Source organism: Plasmodium malariae (assembly GCF_900090045.1).
Source record: "Plasmodium malariae genome assembly, chromosome: 4".
Lineage (NCBI taxonomy): Eukaryota > Apicomplexa > Aconoidasida > Haemosporida > Plasmodiidae > Plasmodium > Plasmodium malariae.
In genome coordinates this window covers 667079-693954 of record NC_041778.1, presented here as the reverse complement: position 1 = coordinate 693954, position 26876 = coordinate 667079, and the positions used below count along the sequence as shown (strand labels likewise).

Here is a 26876-nt window from a genome sequence, read left to right as displayed (position 1 = left end):
AAAGTATAAAATACGGAGGTGCGTAATTGAAGACAGTATTCCTTTAACAGTTGCCTCCCCATTTAATGTAGTTTAACTTGATATAATTTAACTTATCTTAATTTAACATAATTTTATTCAATTCGATTCGCTTCAATTCAGTTCAGTTCAATTTTCTTTCTTTTTTTTTTTTTTTTTTTTCCATTAAAATGCGTTCCGCAAAAAATAAAAGAAAAAAAAAAAAAAAGAGAGAAATAAAACGTTCGCTTGCACACGCGCAAGCATACACACGGGAACTTCATATACATAAATATATATATATATATATATATATATATATATATATATATATATATATATGTATATATATATATTTAGGTGTGTACAAGGAAATACAAAAAACCTTTCTTTCCTTTCTATTCCTATCCTTCTTCAACCTTTCTATCCTTTTTTTTTTTTTCCCTTTCCCTTTTCCACATCACACATTTCTTATATTTTCCGTGTCCAAACTTTACAGCTTACTCAAACCAAAAAAAAAAAAATTTAATCTATAAAAGGAAGCGGAATGAACTAAAAAATATGGGAAACGAGAAAAGAGCCTTACAGACACTGAAAAAAAGAATAAAATAATTTAAAAGATAAAATGTAGATATGAAAAAAAAAAAAAAAAAAAAATTTAATATAAATGCGAATAAATTATCATTAGTAAAAAAAATTATACAAATTAAGGGAGAAAAGAAAAAAAAAAAAGCCTCTATAGATTTACTATGCAAGCATTTTTATAGAGAAAATACAAATCGTCATTGAGTATTGAATAATATAGTGATACCTGAATATATATATATATATATAAACATACATATCTGTATATCCGTATATCCACATATCCACACACACATTAACAGGCTTATGCGGGGAAATATTGTAATGTATAGTCATATGAGAATAAACGATTTGAGTGGACAATTTTTTAATGTAATAAAAAGAGGAAATTAAATAAAAACTGGATTCAAATTGTTCAAATATGTAACTGCTTTTTTTTTTTTTTTTTCCATTTTTCTTTTCCTTTTCTTTTTTTTTTTTTTTTTTTTTTTTTTTTTTTTTTTTTGTTTCTTCCCCTTCTTGGAGAAGCTTCACACAGCTATAGGCGCATTTGGACATTGTTCATACTATGTGTACCAATAATTTCTGTAGTGTTTTAATGGATCCACTTATATAACGTCTGAGAATTGCTTGTGTAATATTTAATTATGCACATGCACACGACTATATGTACGCATAGTGGTATATAATACGCCCTACGTTTGATGCGTCTTTCTGATTTTTCGTATATCATTTTCCCTTTTTTTTTTTTTTTCTTTTTTTTTTTTTTTTAATTTTCGCTTTTTCTTTTTAAATGTGTAAATTAAATATGATAAAAAAAGTCCTTTTCTTTACATTTTTTGTCTACATAATAGTAAGAAAATATGAAATAATTTCAAATGAGAATGCAAAAAGAGATGCTCATAATTTTAAATTATTTCGGAAAGAGAAAACTTATAATTGTCTAACGGATGTAAGTATAACAACAAGGATAGACAGAACAAATGGAAGAGATAGTTACACCACATGGAACGATGAAGCATTGTTTGGAAAAGACCACGAAGAAGGAGTAGAAAAAAATATATACTCAATAAAACATAATGAAATATTATTATACGAGTATAAGGATGAAAATGCACATGAACGTAGTAGTTGCAGACTCGTGAGTAACGATGTGGTAGAGAGAGGTACAGGTAGACTCACTATTTTCAACAAAGAAGATATAAAGGAAAATTTATTTTTATTTATTAAAAAAGGCATAAATGGACTTAACAACATATCTGTGAAGTGCATGTCCAATAAGGTAAAACGGATAGGAGATAATCCCTGTGAAGGAAAGACATATGAGGAGGATGGCAATGCTGATGACTACGATGATGACTATGATGATAACTATGATGATACCAAAAAAAGGAAAAAAAAAAAAAAAAAAAAAATTTCCTTAAAAAGTATTATAAGGAAATTCTTCCTAATGTTCTTGCATGCTCAGGAAAAAACGCACGGATTTGTTATGTGGAGAAGTACACATACTAATAGGTATGTATCTCGGGAAGGCAGGTATTTGGAGGAGGACATACCAGGGGATGACGAGTATGTAGAAGAAGGTAGAGAGGAAAACGACGGTGCGGAAGAAGGTGGAACAGATAACGACGGTGCGGAAGAAGGTGGAACAGATAACGACGGTGCGGAAGAAGATGGAATAGATAACGATGGTGCGGAAGAAGATGGAATAGATAACGACGGTGTGGAAGAAGATGGAATAGATAACGACGGTGTGGAAGAAGATGGAGAGGAAAACGACGGTGAGGAAGAAGGTGGAATAGATAACGACGGTGCGGAAGAATATGGAGAGGAGAACGACGGTGCGGAAGAAGATGGAATAGATAACGACGGTGCGGAAGAAGATGGAATAGATAACGACGGTGCGGAAGAAGGTGGAGAGGAAAACTACGATGCGGAAGAAGGTGGAATAGATAACGACGGCGATGAATATTCAGACGAAAGTAACTCTCCAACTTACGAATTGCAGGGAATGGAGGATCAGGAATATAACGAAAGTAGTACTCATAGCGACTACGGACAAGAGGGTGATATATCTATGTCCTTACAAGATTTAAATGACGATATAGACAAAGTAAATGAAGAGTTTGAAGTGACCATAAGCGGAGAAGAGGGAGTTCCAAGTTTACAAACTGAGCAATTTTCATCAAATAATACAAACAAAGAATATGTGTGTGATTTCACAGAACAAATAAAACCAATAGAAGAAAAGTCTAAAGTAAAAAATTGCAATATAAAGATAACAGATCCTTTAGGTAAGATAAAAATAATATGTCCAGTAGTTAATTCGGAAGAGAAGTCATACAAATCGATTGAATACTTTCCGAAAAAGGCTCCATTTGTTACATTATATATAGGAGAATCAAAAGGTGGAAATGAAAAATTGAAAGAAAAGAAGCTGTCTGAATTGATTTATGGCATACTTATACCTCCTAAAGTGAATGAGAAAAAAAATGATTTTGAACAGGGAAGCATAGAATTTATACTTCCTCCAATGGTTGATAAACAGACTACAATATATTTCATATGTGATAATTCTAAATCAACAGATGATGATAAAAAAGGGAATAGAGGAGTAGCAGAAATAACAATAGAGCCATACGGAAAATTAATTAAAGGATGTGATTACTCAGAACAGAATAAAACATTTTTCCAAAAAAAAATAGACATAAAAAATAGCACATATCCATGTTTATTTCAATTAAATAGTGGAGATATTGGTGGAATTATGTTTCCTGGTAATACAAAATCGACTACATGTTTTGAAGAAATGATTCAACATACAAACCATAGTAAATGGGATAAGAAAAAAAAAAGCTTAACTGAATTGATCAACAGTGCAGTAATTTATAATAAAGATAGAGATGAGAAATATTTTAATGTTAAATATGTGCATATACCATCCAGTTTTAGAGATTCGTTAAGCTTATTTTGTACTATTACTCTAAATGATGATTCCTCTTTTTTAGTATATGTAGGCATAAACCATGAAATTAATATGTCGTTGTTTGAATTACTAGGTGCATTTCATGCATTAAATAAAATAAATCAAGTAGCAGTAAAGACACAGGGAAAAGAAGAATTTACTTGTGATTTCACAGATGTATTAGATACTCCATCATCGGGAGGAGAGGAAAAAAAAGTAATAATATGTAAAAAAAATTTAAAAGAATTTGATATATTTAAAATGAAATGTAATATGGATGAAGGGAAATATAAAGATATGGAGATGCTTCCCAAAACGTTAAAAACTAAGAAGGATGTATATAAATTTGAGTTCGATATACAATACCATTTTTTAAAAAAGTACATGAATTTTCATATGAAAAATGCCCAATATTATAATGAATACCCATCTTTATTTGTATTTCCTTTTAATAAAATTGCAAAAAATGAAATTAAAAAAAATGCTCTTTTAAAAAACCATAAAAATGCAAAATATTTTGAAGAGTCTCTTTCTTCTACCGATACTATTGTTCATATGTTGACCTACTTAGACTCACAAGATATTATACCTATTAATGAACATATTCGTTACTTAAACGTAGATGTAAACGATTCTGATAGTAGTACTTTAGATGTAACGATTCAAATTCCTCCATATATAGAAACAAATCAACCATTTTATTTTCTTATGGGTTGTAACAACAGTAAAGCAGGTGGAAATATTGGAGTGGTAGAACTACTAATATCTAAGAATGAACAGAAGATAAAGGGATGTAATTTCCATCCAACAAAGGTTGATTATTTTTCTGAAAATATTGAATCTTCTACAAATGAGTGTACAGTAGATGCGTATAAAGATGATATAATCGGTTTGAACTGTTTAAATACTATATATACAGAAGAAGAGGATTCTACAAATATTTCCCTCGACCCAGAAGATTGCTTTAAAAATGTGTATGAAAATAATTTAAAAAAAGATATGAACGAAATACTAGGAGGGGTACAGGTGTATAATATAAATGGCAAAGCAACACCAACATTTTTGAAAATTCCTGTCCACAATAAGGAAGAAGATATAAAAGTGAGCTGCAAATGTACAGTAAACGCAGTTGTAAAAGAAATGAAAATAATTATTAAGAAAGCTACTAACGTGGACGATGAAAAAAATCTTAAAAAGGAAATTAACACAGTCGCTATTAATGAAGATAATCTTTACATATGTGAGAACAAAACATATATCGAACCGGCTTTAGTCAAATGGGACGATAAGAACATAGAACATACATGTACAATCGAAGCAACAGAATTTTTAAATTATGTAGAAATCTTCTGCCCTTCGAAAGATTTTCTTATATATGAAAATATTAACATTATGTATAATACAATAAAGCCAACAAAGGAAGATGAATTGAAGATATTCACTCAAAAAGAATTAGAAAAATTGATACCTCACTCTGAGTTATTACATAAAACCAGAGGGATGATAGATCATTATAAACAGGAGAAGGTAGACTTATCTCATCTATATATTTTTTTCCCATACTACATAAAGGAGGAGCATGAATTTAGAATTACATGTGATAATAGCAACACTCATTATAATAACAAGAAAGGAACAAGAGTAATATATAACATTAAAATTCCAAAGAGGGAAAAAAAAAAAATTAAAGGATGCGATTTCAGTGAAAGTAGTAAAGCAGAAATATTTGAAAATGTAAAAGACGGGGAAAAATGCACAGTTGATGCATCTACAAAAGATATTGTAGGTTTTGTTTGCCCCTCAGGCACAGTCAAACTAACTAGCTGTTTTAGAGATGCTATTGTAAATGATAATGTAACTAATATTTCACACCTACTCAATTTAAAAAATAATATGGCCAATTATACATATAAACATCAATTTAACTATATAGAAATACCAGTTGTTACAAGTGCTGATTTAACCTTTAAATGTATTTGTGTCTATCTTGGAAAAAATTATAACGTAAAAGCAGCATCGTTAAGTCCAACTCTACTAGATATTATCTACAAAAAGATGAAAATTAAAAAGGATGATTATAACAAAGGTGTTGCTTCTAAAAAGAAATATGTTATGAGTACAATGAATATGTACTTATCTCATAAAGCAAATACTATTATTTCTCTTTTTAATGAAATAGAAAATAAAAGGAAAACACAGTCTGATGAAAATCCTGATGACATTATAGATGCACTAGCTTCTAGTGATACATGTAATTATTCATCTGGTTTTGGTTCTGATCCAAATGATGGAGTAATAGAAGAAGTACACAAATCACTAGATGAGTATGATTCATGGGAAAATATATACGATGATGAAATAGAAAAAGAAATTACAACAGATATACAAGAATTAGAACAAAGTGCATTCAAAATATATACCCTAGAAGTTAATCTAAAGGCACCAAAACTAATGAAACCAGTAAAGGTTGGTGATAATATACACGTGTGCGATTTTTCTAAAAAGAATCTACTTATCTCTAACTCTGCAAAAGGAGGAATAGAAACAAATATACACTGTTACACTGAGATGAAACCACTAGATGTTTTGTATGTAAAATGCCCTACAGGAACTGATGCATATGTTACTGCAAAGGCAGAGAAAGAAGAGGAAGAGCATGATGAACTGCAAAAAGAAGTTATTGCACTCATTGGGGATGTCAAATCAGAAAGTACATTGGCATTAGAAATAGATTCCACACCTCTAGATGATAGCACTTTTGAAAAATGTTTCACTAAATTTAGTCTAAAGCCGAAAAACTTCTTTGAAATGGTTATAAATGAAGAAGAAGAGGATGATAAAGAAGTAAGTTTGAGTGAACTTCTACCTGGAGTTATATATTCCTCTATGAAAATTTTAAAAAAGAAAGACCCCTTCACTTCTTATGCAGGTATAGTTATACCACCCATCATTTCGAAAGATACATCTTTCAAAGTGCATTGCAATAATACAGAATATAAAGAAATAGAAAAAAATGCTGGGTATAATGGCATAACTCATATACATATAGCAAAAAGCGAACCAGTTGGAGGAACTGGACTTGATAGAGGAAAAATTAAGGGCTGTGATTTTTCCTCATCGGCTAGTAGTATATTAACTGAGTCTATAGAATTAGTTAATGGAGAAACAAAAGAATGCACAATAAATATTAGAAATAATGAACCTTTTGGTATTATATGTAGCAAGGATACAACTTTGTACCCTGAAACATGTTTTCATCAAATTTATGATAAGTCGGAAAATGTAAAATCGTTTAAAGAGATAATACCAAATAGTACTATCCTCACTTTACAAAATTCGAATAAAAAAATAGCATATGGTAAAATACCACAAGAATATGTAAATAAATTTATTTTTTCTTGTTCTTGTAAGAAAAGCGATGACAATACTAAAGGAACAATGAAGGTAACAATAAATAAAGATGCAACTGATATAGATGAATTGAAAGCAGTAACTGCTAATACACATGATAAAAGTAACGTATGCAACTTTTACGATAATGAAGATCTATCACTTATTTCTAATCCTGGTGAAGTCGTTTTATGTAAAGTCGAAGGGCAAATATTTACGGAAGTGATAGTACAGTTACCTGTATTAGGTGAACAGAACACAGATAAAGAAGAGTATAAAAAATTTTCTCTCATTCCTCCATTGGACCTTACAGGTGATGATATTAAAGTAATGGTTAATGATAGAACGGAAGTATCTCTCAGTACAGCTTTAAAAGGAGTATATGGAAATAGAGTTTTTACATTTGAAAAAAAAGGAGTAAAGGGACAAGGATTAAGTTTTTTCATCCCACCTACTACTGAAGACGTTAATTTAAAAATTTCTATTAACGAAAAGAAGGATTCGTCTGAAGCTAAGCAAAGAGGGCTTATACATATTTCTATTAAAAAAAATATAGAAGTAAATTCAGAAACTTATAAAGTATGCGATTTCACAAAAGCGGAAAATAATCTAACTGAATTGAATAATCCATTAAATAATGAAAAAGAGTGTAATGTAATAATAAAAAAAGGGGATATCCTTGGTATTATATGTCCTAAAGGATTTACTCTTTTTCCTCAAGCATGTTTTAGTAATATCTTATTAGAATATTACAAATCTTCACCAGAAGATGATGAAGATATAAATTACATTAGTAATATAAAATATGATTTAAAACTTAAAGAAATTTTATATCAAATGAAAGAGGATAATAAAGAAGATGAACAGGTTCATAATTATTATTCCTACTCATCAAATATATTAGAAAAGCTAAATTTTGAAAATTACAATTTAGGAAATATACCACTCGATTATAAAAATCATTATACTTCTTCATATGCCAAGGTGCCAAACACATTTAACAGTATTTTAAATTTTTCTTGTAATTGTTATAGTCCGCTTAAAAATGTATTCGGTACAATGAACGTACAAACGGAAAATGTCGACTTTGAATCGTTAAACAAGAAAAAAATTGATCTCGTCGAAAAGGTGTTCTTCCCCTACAAGTATAAAGTTAATGCCGATTTGGAAGAGGAAAAACGAGAACCATTCATAGCAACACAAGATTACACTTCCACTTCTACTGGAAGGCATGTCGATATGATTCAGAAGTACCCGAATGCTATGCTAGGCCAGTCGGTTAACTATTCGTGTGATTACTCGGATGAATCGCTGTTCAGCTTAGTCGAAGGAAAACTGCAAAGGAACACGTGCAAAATCAATGCAAAGGGGTTAGACATAGTTACTATTAAATGCTTGTACAATAAAGATGTAGTATTGAAAGACACTTCCTCCGGATTAATTGCTGAAGATAAAAAGGTAATTGTTACTATTGATGAGAAGGAATATATTACTCATATAAATGATAAGAATAACTCGTTTACACTAAAAGAAATATACGTTAAAAACTTCTATGGAGTTAGTCAAGAAGAATTAAAAAAATTAAGAAAATTAGAAGAAGATTGGCAAGATTATCATATCTTTTATCCGCCAAAAGGTGTTGAAGAAGTTATTGTAGACAACACAGTAGTCAAATTAGTAGATGCGTTACCAGGTGTTCTATTCTTAAAAAACAAATCAGAAAAGGATCAGAAGATAAAAACTACAAAATTACCCATTGATGGTATAGCTAGCTTTCTCGTACCTCCTTATGTACATAAAGATTTAAATTTTCAAATTTTTTGTGGAAAGTCATCATCAAAAAAACCTAAAAAAAAGGATACATCGCTTGGTATTGTGCACGTACATATATCAGCAAATAAAAATGTAATAAGCGGATGCGATTTTATAAATGAACAGAATAGTCCTAATTCATTTTTGACACATAAGAAAAATGAAAAGAACGAGCTCATGTGTGAAATACCATTAATATCTAATACAGTCGTTGGGTTAAATTGTCCAAAGGGGAAACTAAAACCTGTCAACTGCTTTAACGATATGTACTATATTGAAGATGGAGTAGAAGAGGTAAACGCTACTGCTGATAAGTATGACAAGTATGAAAGCACACATAAAGTAAAGACTACTTCCGTAATTGAACACGCTATACCTATAAACAATGTAGATGATAAGGAAAGTACATACTCTTATTTAGTGTTACCAAACACTTTGAAGGACATTAAGGAGTTAAATAAAGTCTTTATTTGTACATGCGATAAAAATATTGTAAAAATGAAAATTGACGAAAATTTAGTAAATAAAGAAAGTAATATAATCGGTGAAAGTAATGTTTGTACATATGATCATTCTAAGAAGGTTTCTACATGTAATATTATCAGTAGTATGCAAATGGATGAACTAAAAAATACTTCTCTTATTAAATACACAGCTAATATATCCAGATGGGATAAGCTAATTATTAAGTACCCAACAAATAAAAAATTGAACTATGAGAAATGTTTTTTAAATCCTTTAAATTTAAAAGAAAAAGTGTTATATCATAATATACCTACAAATATTGAGGATATATTACCAGGTGCAATCGTATCTGATAAATATGATTCAAGGACTAATATAAGCGAATATATTTTAAGAATACCTCCTTATGTTCCTAAATCAGTTGAATTTTCGATTGAATTTAATAATAGATTCTCATCAATTACTCAAAATCAAAAAATACTTTATGGTAATATGGTAAAGATATATATTAATGTAAATCAAGGCTACAAAGAAGTTAGTGGATGCGATTTTACAGGTAACTATGCACATTTATTCTCTCAGTCTTATATACCTACTCCTAACGAAGTCAAAGAATGCACAATTACCTTTGGAAATAATAGTTTTGCTGGCTTTGCTTGCTTAAGTAACTACCAAGTAGAACCTGACAACTGCTTTACCTCTGTTTATGATAATACGGATAGTAAAAGAGTTAAAAAGATTACGGATTTATCTGGAAATTCTGAACATGATCAGGTCAAACAGAATACTTTAGGATATACTCTTTCATATATTACTCTTAATGATGAACCAAAGAAACTCAACTTTTCATGCACATGTGTTTCTAGTTATTCTACGTACACTATTAACATATTGTATGAGCCGCATCATGAAAACTCAACCCTTACAACTAGATCCTTCATCAAGTACTTCAATTCCAAGACGGGAGCATTTTCCAAGTATTTGAGAAAACCCTAAAAATAGTGCGCCCCCCCAAGCCAGCAACCACTCGTTCTCAGAAGCGGATGTACAACTACGCGCAGGAGGGCACATGAGAACCTATATATATATGTACGTGCATAAGTAAGTGTTTATGTAGGTGTATATGTATGTATTTATGTATGTGTTTATGTATGTGTATATGTATTTGCACATGTATATATTATATGTGTATATTTTTTTTTTTTTTTTTTTTATATATCTTTTTCATGCCCTCCTCCTTCACTAATACATCATCACGGCATCCACACCTGCTCAGATTAGTACGAAAAAAAAAATTGTTTCCACGCAGTACACCTAAGAGTGTAAGCACGTTCATGGGTGTTCTTCCAATGCATATATTTCGAGCAGTGGTGTGCATATGTATGTGTAGAGATATACGTGTTTGGTACGTTGCGGCATACTCCTTTGCTTTATTACTTAATTTTTTTACTCAACTTTTTTTATTTTATCGTTTTTTCCCCGTCCTTTCGATTTTTGCTTTATTTATGAAAAAGGGGAAGACAGTTACATTTAGTTCTTTCCCTTATTTGTTCCACCTTCCTGTGTATTAACTACATATTCACATCATATCAAAGTGGTTAAATATTTTGGCAAAATTGGAGAAAAGGAAAACCTGCGCGCGCTTTTATCACACATACGTATGCACGTATGTATATGTACATCTATATATATATACTGGTGTTCAAAACAGTTGGCACCTTTTTCATTGTACAGTTGAGAAAGACCTCACCCGTAATAAAAAAAAAAAAAAAAAATTAAATGATCAATCGGTTAAGCGGTTAAACTGCTGAGAGGTTAACTAATTATGAACATGTTAAACGCAGATCAACGCGGAATGGCTACTTTCGTTCCCAAAAAAAAAACTCACTTGCTATATATATATACATATACATATATATATAATACTGCTAATGGTCCAAGGTTTTCCCATTTGCATATAAAAGTTAACGGTAAAAAAAAAAAAAAAAAGGGAAAAAAAAAAAATGCCAAAAAAAAAAAAAAAAAAAAAAAAAAAAATGAAAAAGAGTAAAATGCGTAAAAAGAATAACGAATACAAATTAACAAGTAAAATAAAACAGTACAGAATAATGGTCAGGTAATGAGATATGGAAAAATGGAAAGATAAAATAAGTTAATGTACATTTCATAAGCCTAAAAAATGGGAAATACATAATGAGACAACTTAGTAGATTTTGAGGTCATCCTGAACAATCTAATACTGTAAAGGGATATAAAATGTGTGCACAGAACTGTGCATGTTAAATGGGAAGAAATGCACAAATATAAATGTAAATATAAATAAATGATTATATATATATATATATATATATATATATATACATGCACAATCGCGCATGTGGCTCCTTACTCACCCATCAAAAAAACACCGCTTTAACGTGCACTACTTTATTTTTTAAAGGTACTTGGAACGGATGTAATTATTGGCTAGCTTATGCGCCAATCTTTTTATCTCGTAATACTTTTCATCAAATAAGTAATCGCGTGTTGCTTTTGCAATTAGATCGAAATCTCTAACATCTTGACTGTCTATATTTATATCACCTATATTTGGCACATTAAACCTAAAATAGGTATTTTCTCTATCAGACAGCCATTGCAAAAGCTCCCTATGTGTATCATTTGCTCTAGATAACAAATGTGTGGAATTTATTAAAATTTCAAATGTTGACGCTGATTTTCCACTAAAATCTGACTGAGTCAGCTTTGTTGGAGATTTCCCTGTTCCAATAGAAACTAAGGTATCTAAATCTTCCTTAATAAATGATGATAAATTTTTATTATTTAATCTTGCACATTCTTCTAAAGCGATAAGTGATGGATTACTAGCTTTCAAAGCTCCATCAACTAAATGTATTTCTGGTTTTATATTAAAACCTAATTTTTTTATATCTTGTGCACTTGGTCCTTTTAAATATGTTGGTGCTGATGCTGTTGCCCAGGCAGCTAACCATAATGGAACTTTATTAATTCCTTCATATGACTCTCCATTTATAGCATTATATTTATGTGTATAATTCCTTAATAAAAATAATTTATACGGATTATGCTTCACGTCTGTTGCTGTTACAAAACAATATATATTTTTATAAGATGCCATAAAGTTACTTCCTATATGTTTCATAAAAAGGTCTTTCACATTGTTTATATCATATCCTTCAAATAATATTCCTGAAATAATATTTCTACTTCCTTCAAATGCTTTTTCCAAGATATTTGGAACAAGTTCCATAATTTCTTGCAAACCTACTTCTCTCAGCAACATCAAGCTAATCAATCCCCCTGCACTCGTCCCACAAATCATATCAAAACAGTCAATTAACTTCACATCGTTACTTCCGATCTCTTTCCTTATTTCGTTTTCTATTCGGCTCAGTACTATCAAGGTGGACAAGGACAATATTCCTCCCGCGTCCAGGGACAAAATGGAAACCCTGCAAAAGGGGGAAAGCATGCATGAGGCATGTGTGCATCGTTAAACTCGCTATTTTAGTAACATATTATATGTTTAAATTTTTCTTTTTTGCTCCTATTTTGTTCATATTTTGTTCATATTTTTTTCTTTTTCGTTCATATTTTTTTCTTTTTTGCTCCTATTTTGTTCATATTTTTTTCTTTTTTGCTCCTATTTTGTTCATATTTTTTTCTTTTTCGTTCATATTTTTTTCTTTTTTGTTCATATTTTTTTCTTTTTTGTTCATATTTTTTTCTTTTTTGTTCATATTTTTTTCTTTTTCGTTCATATTTTTTTCTTTTTTGTTCATATTTTTTTCTTTTTCGTTCATATTTTTTTCTTTTTTGTTCATATTTTTTTCTTTTTCGTTCATATTTTTTTTGGACATTTTTTTTTCCTTATTTTTGCTCCTTTTTTTTTGCCGCATCGTTTTCCCTCTCTCAAACGTACGGTTTTCTAAAGGGCACATAGGGGTCACGAGGATTTTGGTTGTATTTCCCGCAGTAGAGTAGCCCATATTTGCACAAGACGCTCATGCCGAGGGACATATAAGTCTGAACAGTTATGTCGAGTAATGTATTTTCCGTCTTGTTAAATAAATAAATATATTTCTTCTTCTTTGACGGAACTCTAATTTGATCTTCATTATTAAAAGTGCACGTAAATGTTTCAGTGCTGTTGTTATTATCATCAAACACAGAAGAACCATATTTATTCGCTGCCATAAATGGACCATAATAATTTGCATTTTTCGTTTTAAATTTGTTGTTACATTTTTTCTGTTTATCGGATGTTTCGTCTACCATTATATTCGTTTGTTCTAAGTTATATTTACATATTTCATTTATTTCATCATTTAAACTGGAAAGGGGACTAGGCACTTGTTTAATTATGATGTTATTTTCCTCTTCATCACTATGTACCATTTCTTTCTTGTAGTTATCTATCATTTCTTTGTTCACATAATTGTTACTTCCTTCAAACTGCTCCGAGTTGTTGTCATTTGGTAACAGCAATTTGTAGTTTAGCTCCACTTGAATTTTCGACAAGCCTAAGTAAATGCCATCCCACTTACTCTGTTACGGGGAAAAAGGGGTGGTAACAAAAAAAAAAAAAAAAAAAAAAAAAAATGAACATAAATATAAACAAAGCATGACGAGCTCAACGAATGAAACGAAATGAACAGTTCAACTTCAAAAAAGCTGAGTACCGCCATGCAAACAAAACGAGCAGATCAAAAAAGAAAGAGTTCGAAATAAAAAACTATGCAAACAACTTGTTTTCACGTTGTATCTAATGCATCATCATAAATGTAATCACTGATATGCTTATATATATATATATTTATATAAGTATGTATGTATTTATTTTAAAAATTTTTTTTTTTTTTTTTTGTTTTTTTCCCTCTTACACTGTTATAGTTCTCCAGGCAGATACAGTAAAAACCTGCCTTCTTCAATTTGATCGTATGCCTGTTTTCCACTAATTCACCATCAAATAAATTAACCGAGTAACATTTGTTTGTTGGAAATATTGTAACTTCATCATGCCGTGTACTGTTCATATGATTATTATTATTAAAATTTTTAATATTTTCATTATTAAAATAATTATTTAAAATGGTAGAATTTTCTGCTCGAAGTCTACTATATTCATTTTCACCATTTTTCAATGCATCATCTTCACTAGAAATTTTTTTTTTTTTTTCTTTTTCATATGTATCATAATCATCATCTTTTTCATCATCGCTAAAGTTTGCAGTAAATAAGTCTGAGTATATGTAAACCTTCCCATCATCATCATTCATTTTTTAACTCCTTCTTTTATAACCACATAAGGATTACATTATACAGATTACCGCATAAAAATTATTAAAATTATAAGAAAAATGGAAAAGGGAAAAGGAAAAGGAAATAGAGACGAGCGAAAATATTAAACAAACGAATGTAAAATCGAACGGGAAAACAAACAAATCAAAAGGTACACAAACGCAAAAACAAGCCAAGGGTAAGGGTTAAAAGAAGCAATGCATATATATTTTTACTTAATTTTAAAAAACAACTTATTATAAAGGACTTGTTACAAAATAGAGAAGATAACGAAAAGCAAACAAAAAAAAAAAAAAAAAAAAAACGGAGGAAAACGAAAAATATGGGAGAACAAAAAATAAGGAAAAAATATTTGGGGGAACAAAAAATAAGGAAAAAATATTTGGGGGAACAAAAACTGAGGAAAAGCAAAAAAGGAGCGAAAATGAAAAAGAGAACAAAAGTTATGAAAATAAAAGAGGTGAGCAAAATAAAAAAGAAAAAAAGAAATAAAGAAAATAAGAAAATAAGAATATAATAAAAAAGAAGAAAGAAGGGAAAAGCTACAATTATATATATATAATATTAAGAATAAAATACTACATCATATAAACCACAGGTAAAAAAAATATTCAAAAAACAATTATATATTGCAAGCTTAAACATCATATAAAAGAGAATCTTAAAAAGTTTCACATCTATAAATATGAGATATTAAAAAAATAAGCAAACTGAAATTATGTTAAAAATATAGAAAAAAAGAAAAAAACTTTAACAATGTTCAAACAGAAATGACCGAATAAATAATAATAGCAAGTTCCATTAACGCATACATAATTTTTTTTGACCCTATATATATATATATATATAATGTATGTACGTATGTATATATGTATTATTTTACTATGCGCCTTATTTATGTAAATAATTATATAATAAAGATCATAATATGCTAATGAGGAGGGGAATAAATTAATACACAAATATATATATATATATGTAAGATTGAAATATGTATATCTTTTTTTAAAAATCAGTGTTGTTTGTTTTATGTTTTAAAGAAAAAAAAAAAAAAAAATTTCCTTCACATTAGAATTCGTTTAAGACCTTCAAAAGGATACAAAGCAATATGCCTAATTGCATGTTCAAGCGAACACTTTATATTACTTGTTCATAATGCTGTATGCAATATAAAAACACATATACACACACGCATATATATATATATATGTATATATATAAATAAGCATAATATATGTAACATAATTAATTTTCAGTTTACCTTTTTGACAACATGCACAAGTAGCAGCTCCGTAAAAGCTGTTTTCATTAAATGGCGAGAATGCTTTTTTATTTTAATAAAATTTGAAAATTCTGAAAATTCTGAAAATTTGAATATTTGAAAAATTTGAATATTTGAAAATGAAAATTTGGAAATTTGTATATTTGAATACTTGAATACTTGAATATTTACAATATCCCGAAAGCACACGAAAAACCGAAATTTATTTGTGTAAAAAAATGGACGAAAAAAAAAATACAAGTAAATACTGAACAGTTAAAACATATACGTTAGTAACACAAAAAAAAGCAAGGAAAGAGGCAAGGGCAAAGGAAGAGGATCTATCTATGAATGGTCGAAAAATTTATTGTACCATTTCGAAAAACGGGCATATACGTAAATACATTATACGCTTTATAACCACCCTTTGAAACAAGTAAACTTTTTTAACCTCTTTTCATCATTAATGAGAACGGAGCAAAAAATAGGATAAAAGTTGTTCAAGGAGATAAGGACTCTTTCTTTTTTAGAATGCAATTTTTTAAAGTTTTTTTTATTTCACATCCTAATGACCTACACGCAGATTCAGCATAACCAATTATCTGAAAAAGATATGGAAGAAGGTTCGTTGTTGTATGTATAAACAGATATGTATATATAAGCACGCACGCACGCAAACATGCACATGTACATGTACATGTACATACGCGTATGCACGTGTATATCAACACACAGGAAATAATAATAATTATAAAAAAAAAAAAAAAAAAAAAAGACTTCAAAATTTTGCTTGTTTAATTCTAAAAATTTGTTTTTCTTTACCTGCGCTAAATTTTTGTCATTAAAGAAACTACCCGTTCCATGAAAAAAGCAAACAGTCCTTAAATTTAAGCAAATACCCAGAGTTATTGTGTTCATTTGGCATTTGCTCCCATAGTATTTTTCCTCCTGCACATAAATACATATATTGTTTGTTAGATTTAAAAAAAAAAAAAAAAAAAATTGTGTACGTGCAAAATAAATAAAAAAATATGAAATAGCATTAACAGTGATTACAATTATAATTACAATTGCGGTTACAATTATAAATGCAACTGAGGTTACAATTATAAATGCAACTGAGGTTACAATTATAAATGCAACTGAGGTTACAATTATAAATGCAACTGCGGTTACAATTATAAATGCAACTGCGGTTACAATTATAAATGCAACTGCGGTTACAATTATAAATGCAATTGCAGTTACAATTATAAATGCAATTGCAGTTACAATTATAATACAGTTTATCTTTCGTATTACTAATGCATCGAGGTCCACAAGGTGAAAAACTCTTCTTGTGTTTGGACATATTAAAGAATTCTTCATCAAAAAAAAAAAAAAAAAAAAAAAAAAAATTAATAGGTCATTATTGTCATGGCTATCCAGGGAAAGACGTACGAGCGCACACACATACAGATACAGATACACGTATATACACACACATTAACACACATACTTATATGCGTTTGTATGTGTGCGTATTCGTAGCGTTTCTCTTTTGCGTACTATATTTATAGATATTATAAGGTCCCGCATTTGTATTTGGGCTTTGGTCAAAGCAAGAGATATGCACGTTAAGGTGGCACTTAGACATCCTTCAAATGTAAGAAGTGTTAAATGGTAAGCATTTAATTTTTTTTTTTTTTTTTGTTCATGCGTTTATATTCTCACGCGTTTACACACTCACGTGCTAATATATGTGCTCACATTTATGTGTGTTCTCATTCATTTATATGCAGTATATATATATATATATATATATATATATATATATATATATAACAAACATACATTGGGGAAATGTTCCACTTGCACGTTAATACAAATTTTTAATGGTACCTCCATCATTCTGAACTATTAAACATCTTATATTAATAGAACATTGCGGGTACCTTTCTAACAAGATAATGCTTGATATACACTCTATTAACAAATTTTTTATGTCTTCATCACTCTAGTGAAAAGAAAAAAAAAAAAAAAAAAAAAAATTATAACATCTCCACAAATGGATCATGATGTGCATTTGGAATAATTGCAACTGTTAAAAAAATATGAACATTTCATGCAAAATTGGTTTAAAAAAAAAAAAAAAAAAAAAAAAAAAAAAATATATATATATATATATATATGTATATGTATATATTCACCTTATCGGTTGTCCCAAAAGCATTCATACTCAGACTTTTAATTTCTAAAAAAACTTTTCCCTTATCATAAGTTGCATTCTTCGAGTCAGGCTTAGGTCCATATCTTCAAAATGTAAAATGAAAAAATGTAAAAGCAAAGGGGAAAGGGAAAGCCTCGAACGATGTATGTGTATATGAATGTGCAGGTAACAATGTATGCGCAGAAAGGTACGGGAAAAAATGTGCAGGACTAAATGCGCGAGCTCCACATATCCGAACTGCCCTGCACATAATCATAATAGGGAACTACAAATATAGCTTAAAAACTTACATTAAGGTTAAAACTTTTGTATTTCCTAAGGAGTAAAAACAAGAAGCGTCCGAATACCCATCCTCTCCTAATTTTATAACTAACAGGAAAAATGCGTTATATGTATATGTATGTAAATGTATGTAAATGTATGTAAATGTATGTATATGTATGTATATGTATGTAAATGTATGTAAATGTATTGTTATGTCGAAGGACACCCTTATATTTGCATGCATATTTATATGTACGCATTTATGTATGTGGGTTTTTATGTACGGATCCTTACACATGTCTCTTATTTCATTATTCTCACGACTGTTTATTCTTTTAAATATTCCGCTCTTAAGGAATTCTTCATCGATCTTTTCTGTTTTACTCCTAAAATTGTAATGGGGCAAAGGAGCCCTATAGTTCGACATTTTAAAAAAGTCTTGTGGCAACTTCGATGATAATTAAATCAGATAATAATTAAATTAGGTGGAAATTATAACCCTACAAATGAATATGCATGTAATATGTACGTACGTACGTACGTATGTATGTATGTATGTATGTATGCATGTATGTATGCATGTACATGTATATATATGTACATATGCATTTTTTTTTTTTTTTTTTGAAGTCCTACATAATTAAACATTTCAGTTTATATTTTAAGAGCATTACTTGTGGAAAATACATCGGTACATATACAAATAAAAAGAATAAATATATAAATATAAATTTATATATATGCATATATATGCATACATGTACATATATGTACATATATGTACATATATATATATATATATAAATTTATATATATATATTTATATATTTATATATGAACGTTAAAATGGAGCTTCATCAGGTTAGATAAAACTACCCACAGGGACGAAAAAAAATTAGATATCAGAAAATTTTTGTTTTTACGAAGCAGTTAACACGAATATATATGTATGTATACATTCTGTCACCCACGAATATAATCATGTTGGGTTAAATTTTCATTTTCTAAATTTTTCCCTTTAATTTACCACGCTTTTTTTGCTACTATGCATTATGGCGTAATAAATTAATTTTACTTTTATAACGTCCTGACCATGCATAATTAATTCGTCACATTACCTAGTCACCACGTCACTACTTAGTCACTTTTTTTTTTTTTTTTTTTTTTATAACCCATTTTGCATGAACCGTTCATATATTTTTTTTTCAAGGGCATATAACTATGCCGCGCTGCTTATGTGTTGTTACTATTTCTTTATTTTAACACAATCAGAAGGAAAAGAATTTATAAAAAAAATAAATAATATCACGAGGTGCTCCTTTCTCATTTGTAGGAAAAATAAAGTTGATATAGTAGCAATATTACAAAAAACAAAAACAAAAACAAAAACAACCTTTGGGGTATTTTCTTATGATGGTATAAGAATTGGTCAAGGATATGATATTCATCAAATTAAAGTACATACAGAAGGTGAGGATGAGTTGAATATTCAAAATGGGGGCAGTACTAAGAACGAATTTGCTGCTCAACACGGGGGAAAGGATAACAGCGAATTTGATGCTCAACATGGGGTTAATTGTGCACACGAGTTAGCTATTCATAAGGAGGGTTATGCTTTGAAGTGGGTTAAAAAAAATACGTGCGAGCAGAATTTCAAAATATTAACCATAGGTGGTGTAAAAATAAAAAATATTTTCGTTCGGTCTCATAGTGATGGAGATATAATATATCATTCTATTGTAGATTCAATTTTAGGAGCCCTAGGTTCTTTGGATATAGGCACCTTATTTCCTGATAAAGAACAAAATTATCAAAATAAAAATTCTGCATCCTTTTTAAGATATGTAAGACTATTACTACATAAAAAAAAATACGCGATTGCAAATATAGACGTTAATGTTATAGCAGAAATTCCAAAAATATATCCCATCAGACATACAATTATAAAAAATATATCATCCTTATTGCAAATTGATGAGTCCCAAATAAATATAAAAGGTAAGTAAAGTTGTTGAAAAAAAATAAAAATAAAAATAAAATATATAAGCTGAAAACATGAGCCACGTAATGCTTAAAAGAAATGATTCGTTTAATCCGTTTGTTTTTAAAAGCAGCATAAGTGCACCCTTCTTCCACATTTGTGTACTTATATATGTATACATGAATATATGTTCGTATGAACTTGTAAGTGCACACATATGTTATAATTTGTTATACTACTGTGCAGGAAAAACCCACGAAAAGTTAGGCGTAATAGGAGAAAAGAAGGCAGTCGAATGTTTCGCCAACGTTTTATTAATTCCAAAAAATTAAGAAGCTCTGCCTTAATTTTTTTTTTTTTTTTTTAAATTCATAGCCACTGTTAAGCCCCATATATTATTTTTGCATATTTATTTATATATTCATTAATATTTTTTTCTTTTTTGTAACGCTGTAGGATTGCAACTATAGTTATTCTACACAAGCAAACATGCATTTAAAATAAAATAAAATAAAAATAATACCGTGAGACAACATAACAGCTGTAGCTGTAGCTGTGATGATTTTAATTATTCCTTCACAACTTATAGTATACCCAAGATGGTTAATTTTTTTTTTTTTTTTTTTTTTTTTTTTTACCACAATTATGTCCCTTTACAATTAAGCTTAAGGACTCTCACTCAGTGGGTAAACCTATTAGGGTGAAAAGTACTGCAAAATGGCATATCTGAAAGGATAAAGAAAAAAAAAAATAAGATGTGGTATGGTGTGATATGCCATGATATAATGTGTAGTAACGTGATATATGGTGGGTATCACAGGCATCAAAGTAACCTAAGTTTATCTACTTCATTTAACTACATTTTATTATATTTAGCTGCTTTTTTTTTTTTTTTTTTTTTTTTTTGTTATTTCACTTACTCGCCGTAGTTACTCCAGTCGCTGCTTCTTTTATTCAACTCCTCAACAATGCTTTTTTCAACGCCGCAACTATAGGAGATCGAAAAAGAAAAAAAGGAAAAAAATGTTTGCCGTGTAGTATCATCTTAATGATGGAAATAAGGCATATGTGCAAGTATACATGAAAGTATATTTCGTTCTAGATTCGTTTTTGGCTCATTTTGTATTCATTTTTCATTCATTTTTGGCCTATATTTTATGATTTACCACAAGGGGGACTTCAAACAGCGTAACGCGATAACTCTGAAGGGAAAATAACCCAATACATTTTTGTGGGGTTCCGAAAAGTTGAAGTTTAAATCTCCTAAGCACCTCCTATAATTTGCATCACCCTTGAAACAAACGAAATTACTTTGTTTTAGCTCATCCAGTAAACTCGTAGACATAACCCAATATGGCAGGGGCATATTCCAGTATATATCATCCTTTCGATTAAAAAAAAAAAAAAAAAAAAATTAAAATAAGAAGCGTATACCATTAGTAATAGAAGCGAGGGAAAAAATAGCTTCAATATGTACAAATTGAATCTATTTTTTTATTTTTTATTTTATTTTTTGGCCCTTTACCCTAATTTTCCACTTCTGCGCGTTTATTAACTCCTTCCACATTTTGGCCATAAACACCGTGTTGGGGTACTGTAAGAAATTTTAAAATAAAAATAAATTTTATTGTTTTAATAAAGTACTGTTAAATGGACACTTGTGTAATAGAAGTACGCGGAAGGTGTGCAGTTAGCGTAGCAAGCGTTGCATGGAAAGGTATGAATAACGTTAGAAGCAGTTTGGAAAACTACCGCGCTAATCACTACACGAACATGACAAGTCTATCTGTACAAGCTCTTCCCATTTTTGTGTTCCATCCTACCCGTTCATCGGAACATAGACGATCTAGCGCGTAATGAACATCCTTTGCCATTGTGTCTGATACAAAGAGCGGGCATTTCTTCACGTGAATAGTAACTGCGTCAAAGTAACGAGTTAGAAAATATAAAAGGCATAAGTCCGTTATGAACTCAACACCCATGTTGTCTAAAACTATGTCGAACCTTTTCCATTTCATGGCCTGATCAAGTAGAAATACGCACCTTTTATATGAGTTATCTGTATATTTAATCGGTTTTTTCCATACGTATATATATATATATATATATGGACGCAAGAAGGAAAAGGAATGGCAAAAAAATGTAGGCATGCTTAGAAAAGTATTATGCCAGTTCATTCTATACCGGTGTAGCTATATCTTTGTAAAGATCATCTACATCATTAGATAGTATATTTTCCAAATAAAAACTATTGTGCAGTTTGTCAATATTATCTACATTGAAGTAAAATTGTTTTTCCCTTAACGTTTTGTTCTTTATGTCCTTTTCATCCGTCTTATGTTGTTCTGTTTTGTTTTTCGTGGGGTTCCAACTGAGATCAAATTGATTTGACCATAATGCAAAATAAAAAAAGATACAAAAAATTTTTTTTTCTTCATTTCTATTATATATCTCGATTAACCTCTTTGCACATGTACATATTTCTTCTATTACTGGTCTGTTACAATTTATTGAATCATTTTTTTCATATTGAAAAACATCATAATTGGAATTTTCAAAATCATAAGCACAATTTATATATTGGTAAAAATAATACTCATTAAAAAGCCAAGAATTACTCGAGATTTTTATGTCTTTTTCAATATAATGGGATAATAAAAAATTCCAAAATTTCCCATCCATCTTACATTTTATCATTTCATATGTACACTTATTTGCGTTAATAAACATGTTTCTCACTTTTTCTACTTTCACATGAATATTATTTTCTTTCGTGTACTCTGCGTTCTGTTCTTCAACCCGCTGCAGAATTACTTTTGGTATCCTTCGAACTATTGTATCATTTTCCTACATAAAAGGAAAAAATGAAAACAAGTTTAGAAGATTGTTATAGGAGCGCATATCACCATAGCACTACAACCTATAGGTGTGTGCGGTGGGCTTAAGGTGATAAACTGCCTTCAGTACTTCCTCGCATGCTGCTCATTTTTGATGTTCTTTCACATTATTTTTTTATTTGACTATTTTTTTACATTATACTGAATTTCATTATATTACTGTATTTCTCCATTATATTATTTTTTTATTTTATTATTTCTTTATTTTATTATTTCTTTATTTTATTATTTCCTTATTTTATTATTTCCTTATTTTATTATTTCCTTATTTTATTATTTCCTTATTTTATTATTTCCTTATTTTATTATTTCCCTTTTTTTTTTTTTTTTTTTTCCCTTCTTTAACCATCGAATTTGGCTTGTCACACGTTAAGAGGTCAGGTAACTCTTCATTTTCTTCCCGGAGGTAGGTAAACTCATTTTTAAATTTCTCATAAAAAATTTTAAAATACATTTTCATTACTTTGTAAATATTTGAGGATATTAAATTTTCCTTTTACTATACGCTACTGATAGTATATATGGTAATGAAATATTGTACGCTTTTTTTTCGTTTAATATTTCAAATAAAAGGAGACCAAAAATTTGGTTATAGGGAAATAGGGCGGTGCAGAAAAAAAAAAAAAAAAAAAAAAAAGAAAGAAAGAAAGAAAGAAAGAAAGAAAGCTATTAAATTTGATATTCGTTCTTTCCTTTTTTTTTTTTTTTTGTTTTTCAGGGTTTAAAAAATTGCAAAACGGAGTTTTTCATTCAAACTTTTCCCCCATTTATATTGGTATGGACAAACACTAAAACATGAGAATTTGTGTAAAGTAGGAGATGCGAATTCACAGTCAGTCATATTGTAGTGTCGGTAGCGCATATATGGCATTGTTGGCAATTAGTAGGAGCAATAGTTTATGAAGTAACATACACAGTAGTGCTACAGGAATGATGGTAATTACAGAATTATAACAATGCGTGTGCTCGTATTATTTTTCATTTTTCATCCCTACATCCTGAACAGTTCAGGCAAAACATAGCCAAAGGTTTAAAAAAAAAAAAAAAAATGGAATACGTTTGCACATATTATATATATATATATATGAATGTATGCATATGAATATATACATGATACATGCGTACGAGCATGCATGATATAGAGAGGCATACATTCCTAGTACATAAAAAAAAAAAAAAAGAATAGCATTTAAAAAAGATAAAGCGAACAAAATAAATGAAATAAAAAGGGAAAAATCAAAATTCTTTAAGGTAAAAAGTTTGGAGAGCATACATAACAACTGTGCAATTTCATAAAAGGGCAGTATTATATGTACGCATGTTTATATATATGTGGAAAAAATAAGGCAAAATAAAGAGAAAAAAAGTCTTGCAGTATTTGGGCGTACATTTATATATATGCAGATGTGCACATATATGGGCCTTTTTTTTTTTTTTTTTTAAACAAAAGTAGTAGTGGTGCGTTCTTTGGAGCAGCAGAATTGAAAAGGCCCCTCCATTTTGCAATGTTCTTCAAAAGAGAAAAAACGATAAATAAAAATAAAATAAAAACAAAAAAAAGTATAAAATGAATGTGCTTATCAGCGTTCACGTTAGCGAAACGGGCAAAATGGAAATCAGGCAAGTTGCTCTAAAAAACGAGGAGTAAAGTACGTTAGTCTGCTCATCGCTAGCTAATAGCGGAAAAACAAAATGGCAAAATGGCAAAATGGCAAAATGAAAAAATGACATAATGGAAAAATTTCGAACATATCATTTGCGGGAATCCAAACTGAGTAATTCCATAATTGTGTTAATTTGTTACCCCTTCGTACCCTTTCGCTACGTTTTTGTTATCGTCTTGCCACCTCCATGTGGTCTTGTTATTCTTTTCGCTTTTAAGATTGATGAAAGGAACACCGTAAGGATATGCAACAGCAATGTTGTACTGATGATATATGCTACCACGTGTTGTATCTGAGGATGTATATAAAGAATTGTTTAAAATTACATGGTTTCTTAAATAAAATGCATTATTTATAATATTATTATTCGGATGAGGAATGTAATTATATGCAGGATAAAAGCTGTTGGGTGTAAACATTTTATTTTGTTTAAAATTATTTGTCGAAGTGGTAAAACAATTTTCTTTTTCATCTTTATTTATTCCATCAAATGTTACGCTTTTGTAACCTGGTAATAAACTCTTGGTTATTTTAATTCCATTATAACACTGTTGTTCTCCTTTAAATATGTCATTAGAGTCTTCATACACCCCTTTTGTAAAATAAGGATCCTTAACATCCCCCCTGAATGTATATGGGTTACCATAGCTAGATGTTTCTTCACGTTGCTTTTGTTCTTTTTGCATTTGCTCCTTTTCGTTCTCATGATCATCATCATTAGTTCTATCCCTTTTGTTCATTTGCTCCTTTGCTTCTTCACTCCTTCGCAGTTTCGACAGCTCATCATTTTTTTCTGGCGATGATGTCGCTCCATCGTTGTACTGATCGTGCGAGAGCATGCTATCACCCCGTTGTTTCTGTTTCTGTTTCTGTTTTTGTTTCTGTTGTTGCTGTTGCTGTTGCTGTTTCTCCTGGCTTTGTTTCTTTTTTTTTTTTTTTCCTCCTTCGTTTTGCGTACTGCCTTCCTTGTCTAACCTTCCTATATTACCATCTTTTGTTATATCCATATTTTTTTTTAAGCCAACAAAATTTTTGATTATTTTGTTTTTTTTTTTTTTTATGAATTTTTCTGACTGTGTTAAGAATTTTCCTAGCTTGTAATTTTTTTTATTTGCAGCTGAGTTTAAATCTGGTGAAGCATTTGTTTTATTTTTTCTTAGATTAATAATATTTGGGGCATTATTTGGAGCATTATTTGGAGCAATATTTGGAGCAATATTTGGAGCAATATTTGGAGCAATATTTGGAGTATTATTTGGAGTATTATTTGGAGTATTATTTGGAGTTTTATTTGGAGTTTTATTTGGAGTTTTATTTGAAAAACCATGTAGACTTTTTTTCATGTCTTCTGACTGTTCATTTAATTTTGTAATATTTTTTACCAACTTGCTGCCAGTACCTTGGTGTACATAAGTTTTCTTTTTTTCAGAATTCTTCGAGCTACTGTCATTAAATGTATTTTTCGAATCGAGTCTATTTATAATACTTGATTTATACGAACTGGGTTTTTTTAAATTGTATTTATTAGTAATAATATTTCTTTGTGAAATTTTATTTTTTTTAGCTATTTCTTCCCTTTCGTTATTCATAATTTCTTTAAAATGTTTTATGCTATTTCTTTTTTCAAAAGACATGAGTGAAGAAGAATCAGTTAGTTTTTTACTTCCACTCTTATTTTCTTTTTTTACTATATTTTTTATTTTCCTCTTATCTGAATTTTCTTTTTTTAATTTGGTTTTATATAATGCACTAGCTCCACTTCTTTTCTGTGGATACCTGCCCATTTCGCTACTCGAGCTAGACAACAAACTTCCCTTTACTGTAATACTCACATTCATTTTGCTTGGGTGTTCTCTTTCCTTTTTGGCGTTTTGGCAAAATTTGGTATTGCCCTTTTCGTCCTTCTCTGCATGTGTGCATGTGTGTAAATAATGTGTACAAGTAGCGTGGTCATATATACATACATATATATATATATTTTTTTTTTTTTTTTTTATTCATTTATTTGCACACATATGTGTATCTACTTCATCCACTTACATTTATAGGCAATCAGCTCTGAGG

The 26876-nt window shown here is 29.5% G+C and overlaps 6 protein-coding genes across 6 annotated transcripts; 2 read left to right on the top strand and 4 right to left on the bottom strand.

Moving 5' to 3' along the window:
- Positions 1-1390: 1390 nt before the first annotated feature.
- Positions 1391-10210, top strand: P230 (6-cysteine protein, putative; the record flags this gene model as incomplete). Its single annotated transcript, XM_029003230.1, has 1 exon — positions 1391-10210. The coding sequence occupies one exon, from the start codon at positions 1391-1393 to the stop codon at positions 10208-10210; it is 8820 nt and encodes a 2939-aa protein (XP_028859685.1).
- Positions 10211-11648: 1438 nt separating this feature from the next.
- Positions 11649-14514, bottom strand: PmUG01_04023000 (phospholipase A2, putative; the record flags this gene model as incomplete). The annotated part of the gene is made up of 3 exons (XM_029003229.1): positions 11649-12687; positions 13158-13783; positions 14119-14514. The coding sequence occupies 3 exons, from the start codon at positions 14512-14514 to the stop codon at positions 11649-11651; spliced, it is 2061 nt and encodes a 686-aa protein (XP_028859684.1).
- Positions 14515-16297: 1783 nt separating this feature from the next.
- Positions 16298-18697, bottom strand: PmUG01_04022900 (3'exoribonuclease, putative; the record flags this gene model as incomplete). Its single annotated transcript, XM_029003228.1, has 8 exons — positions 16298-16399; positions 16620-16745; positions 17100-17159; positions 17346-17434; positions 17679-17793; positions 17987-18089; positions 18297-18375; positions 18565-18697. 8 exons carry the CDS (start codon positions 18695-18697, stop codon positions 16298-16300), a joined length of 807 nt encoding a protein of 268 aa, XP_028859683.1.
- Positions 18698-19451: 754 nt separating this feature from the next.
- IspF (2C-methyl-D-erythritol 2,4-cyclodiphosphate synthase, putative) lies at positions 19452-20583 on the top strand (the record flags this gene model as incomplete). Its single annotated transcript, XM_029003227.1, has 2 exons — positions 19452-20268; positions 20498-20583. The coding sequence occupies 2 exons, from the start codon at positions 19452-19454 to the stop codon at positions 20581-20583; spliced, it is 903 nt and encodes a 300-aa protein (XP_028859682.1).
- Positions 20584-20946: 363 nt separating this feature from the next.
- PmUG01_04022700 (conserved protein, unknown function) lies at positions 20947-23602 on the bottom strand (the record flags this gene model as incomplete). The annotated part of the gene is made up of 7 exons (XM_029003226.1): positions 20947-20977; positions 21172-21240; positions 21418-21635; positions 21777-21845; positions 22075-22272; positions 22436-23098; positions 23495-23602. The coding sequence occupies 7 exons, from the start codon at positions 23600-23602 to the stop codon at positions 20947-20949; spliced, it is 1356 nt and encodes a 451-aa protein (XP_028859681.1).
- Positions 23603-24940: 1338 nt separating this feature from the next.
- On the bottom strand, positions 24941-26650 carry PmUG01_04022600 (conserved Plasmodium protein, unknown function; the record flags this gene model as incomplete). Its single annotated transcript, XM_029003225.1, has 1 exon — positions 24941-26650. The coding sequence occupies one exon, from the start codon at positions 26648-26650 to the stop codon at positions 24941-24943; it is 1710 nt and encodes a 569-aa protein (XP_028859680.1).
- Between the last annotated feature and the right edge of the window lie 226 nt (positions 26651-26876).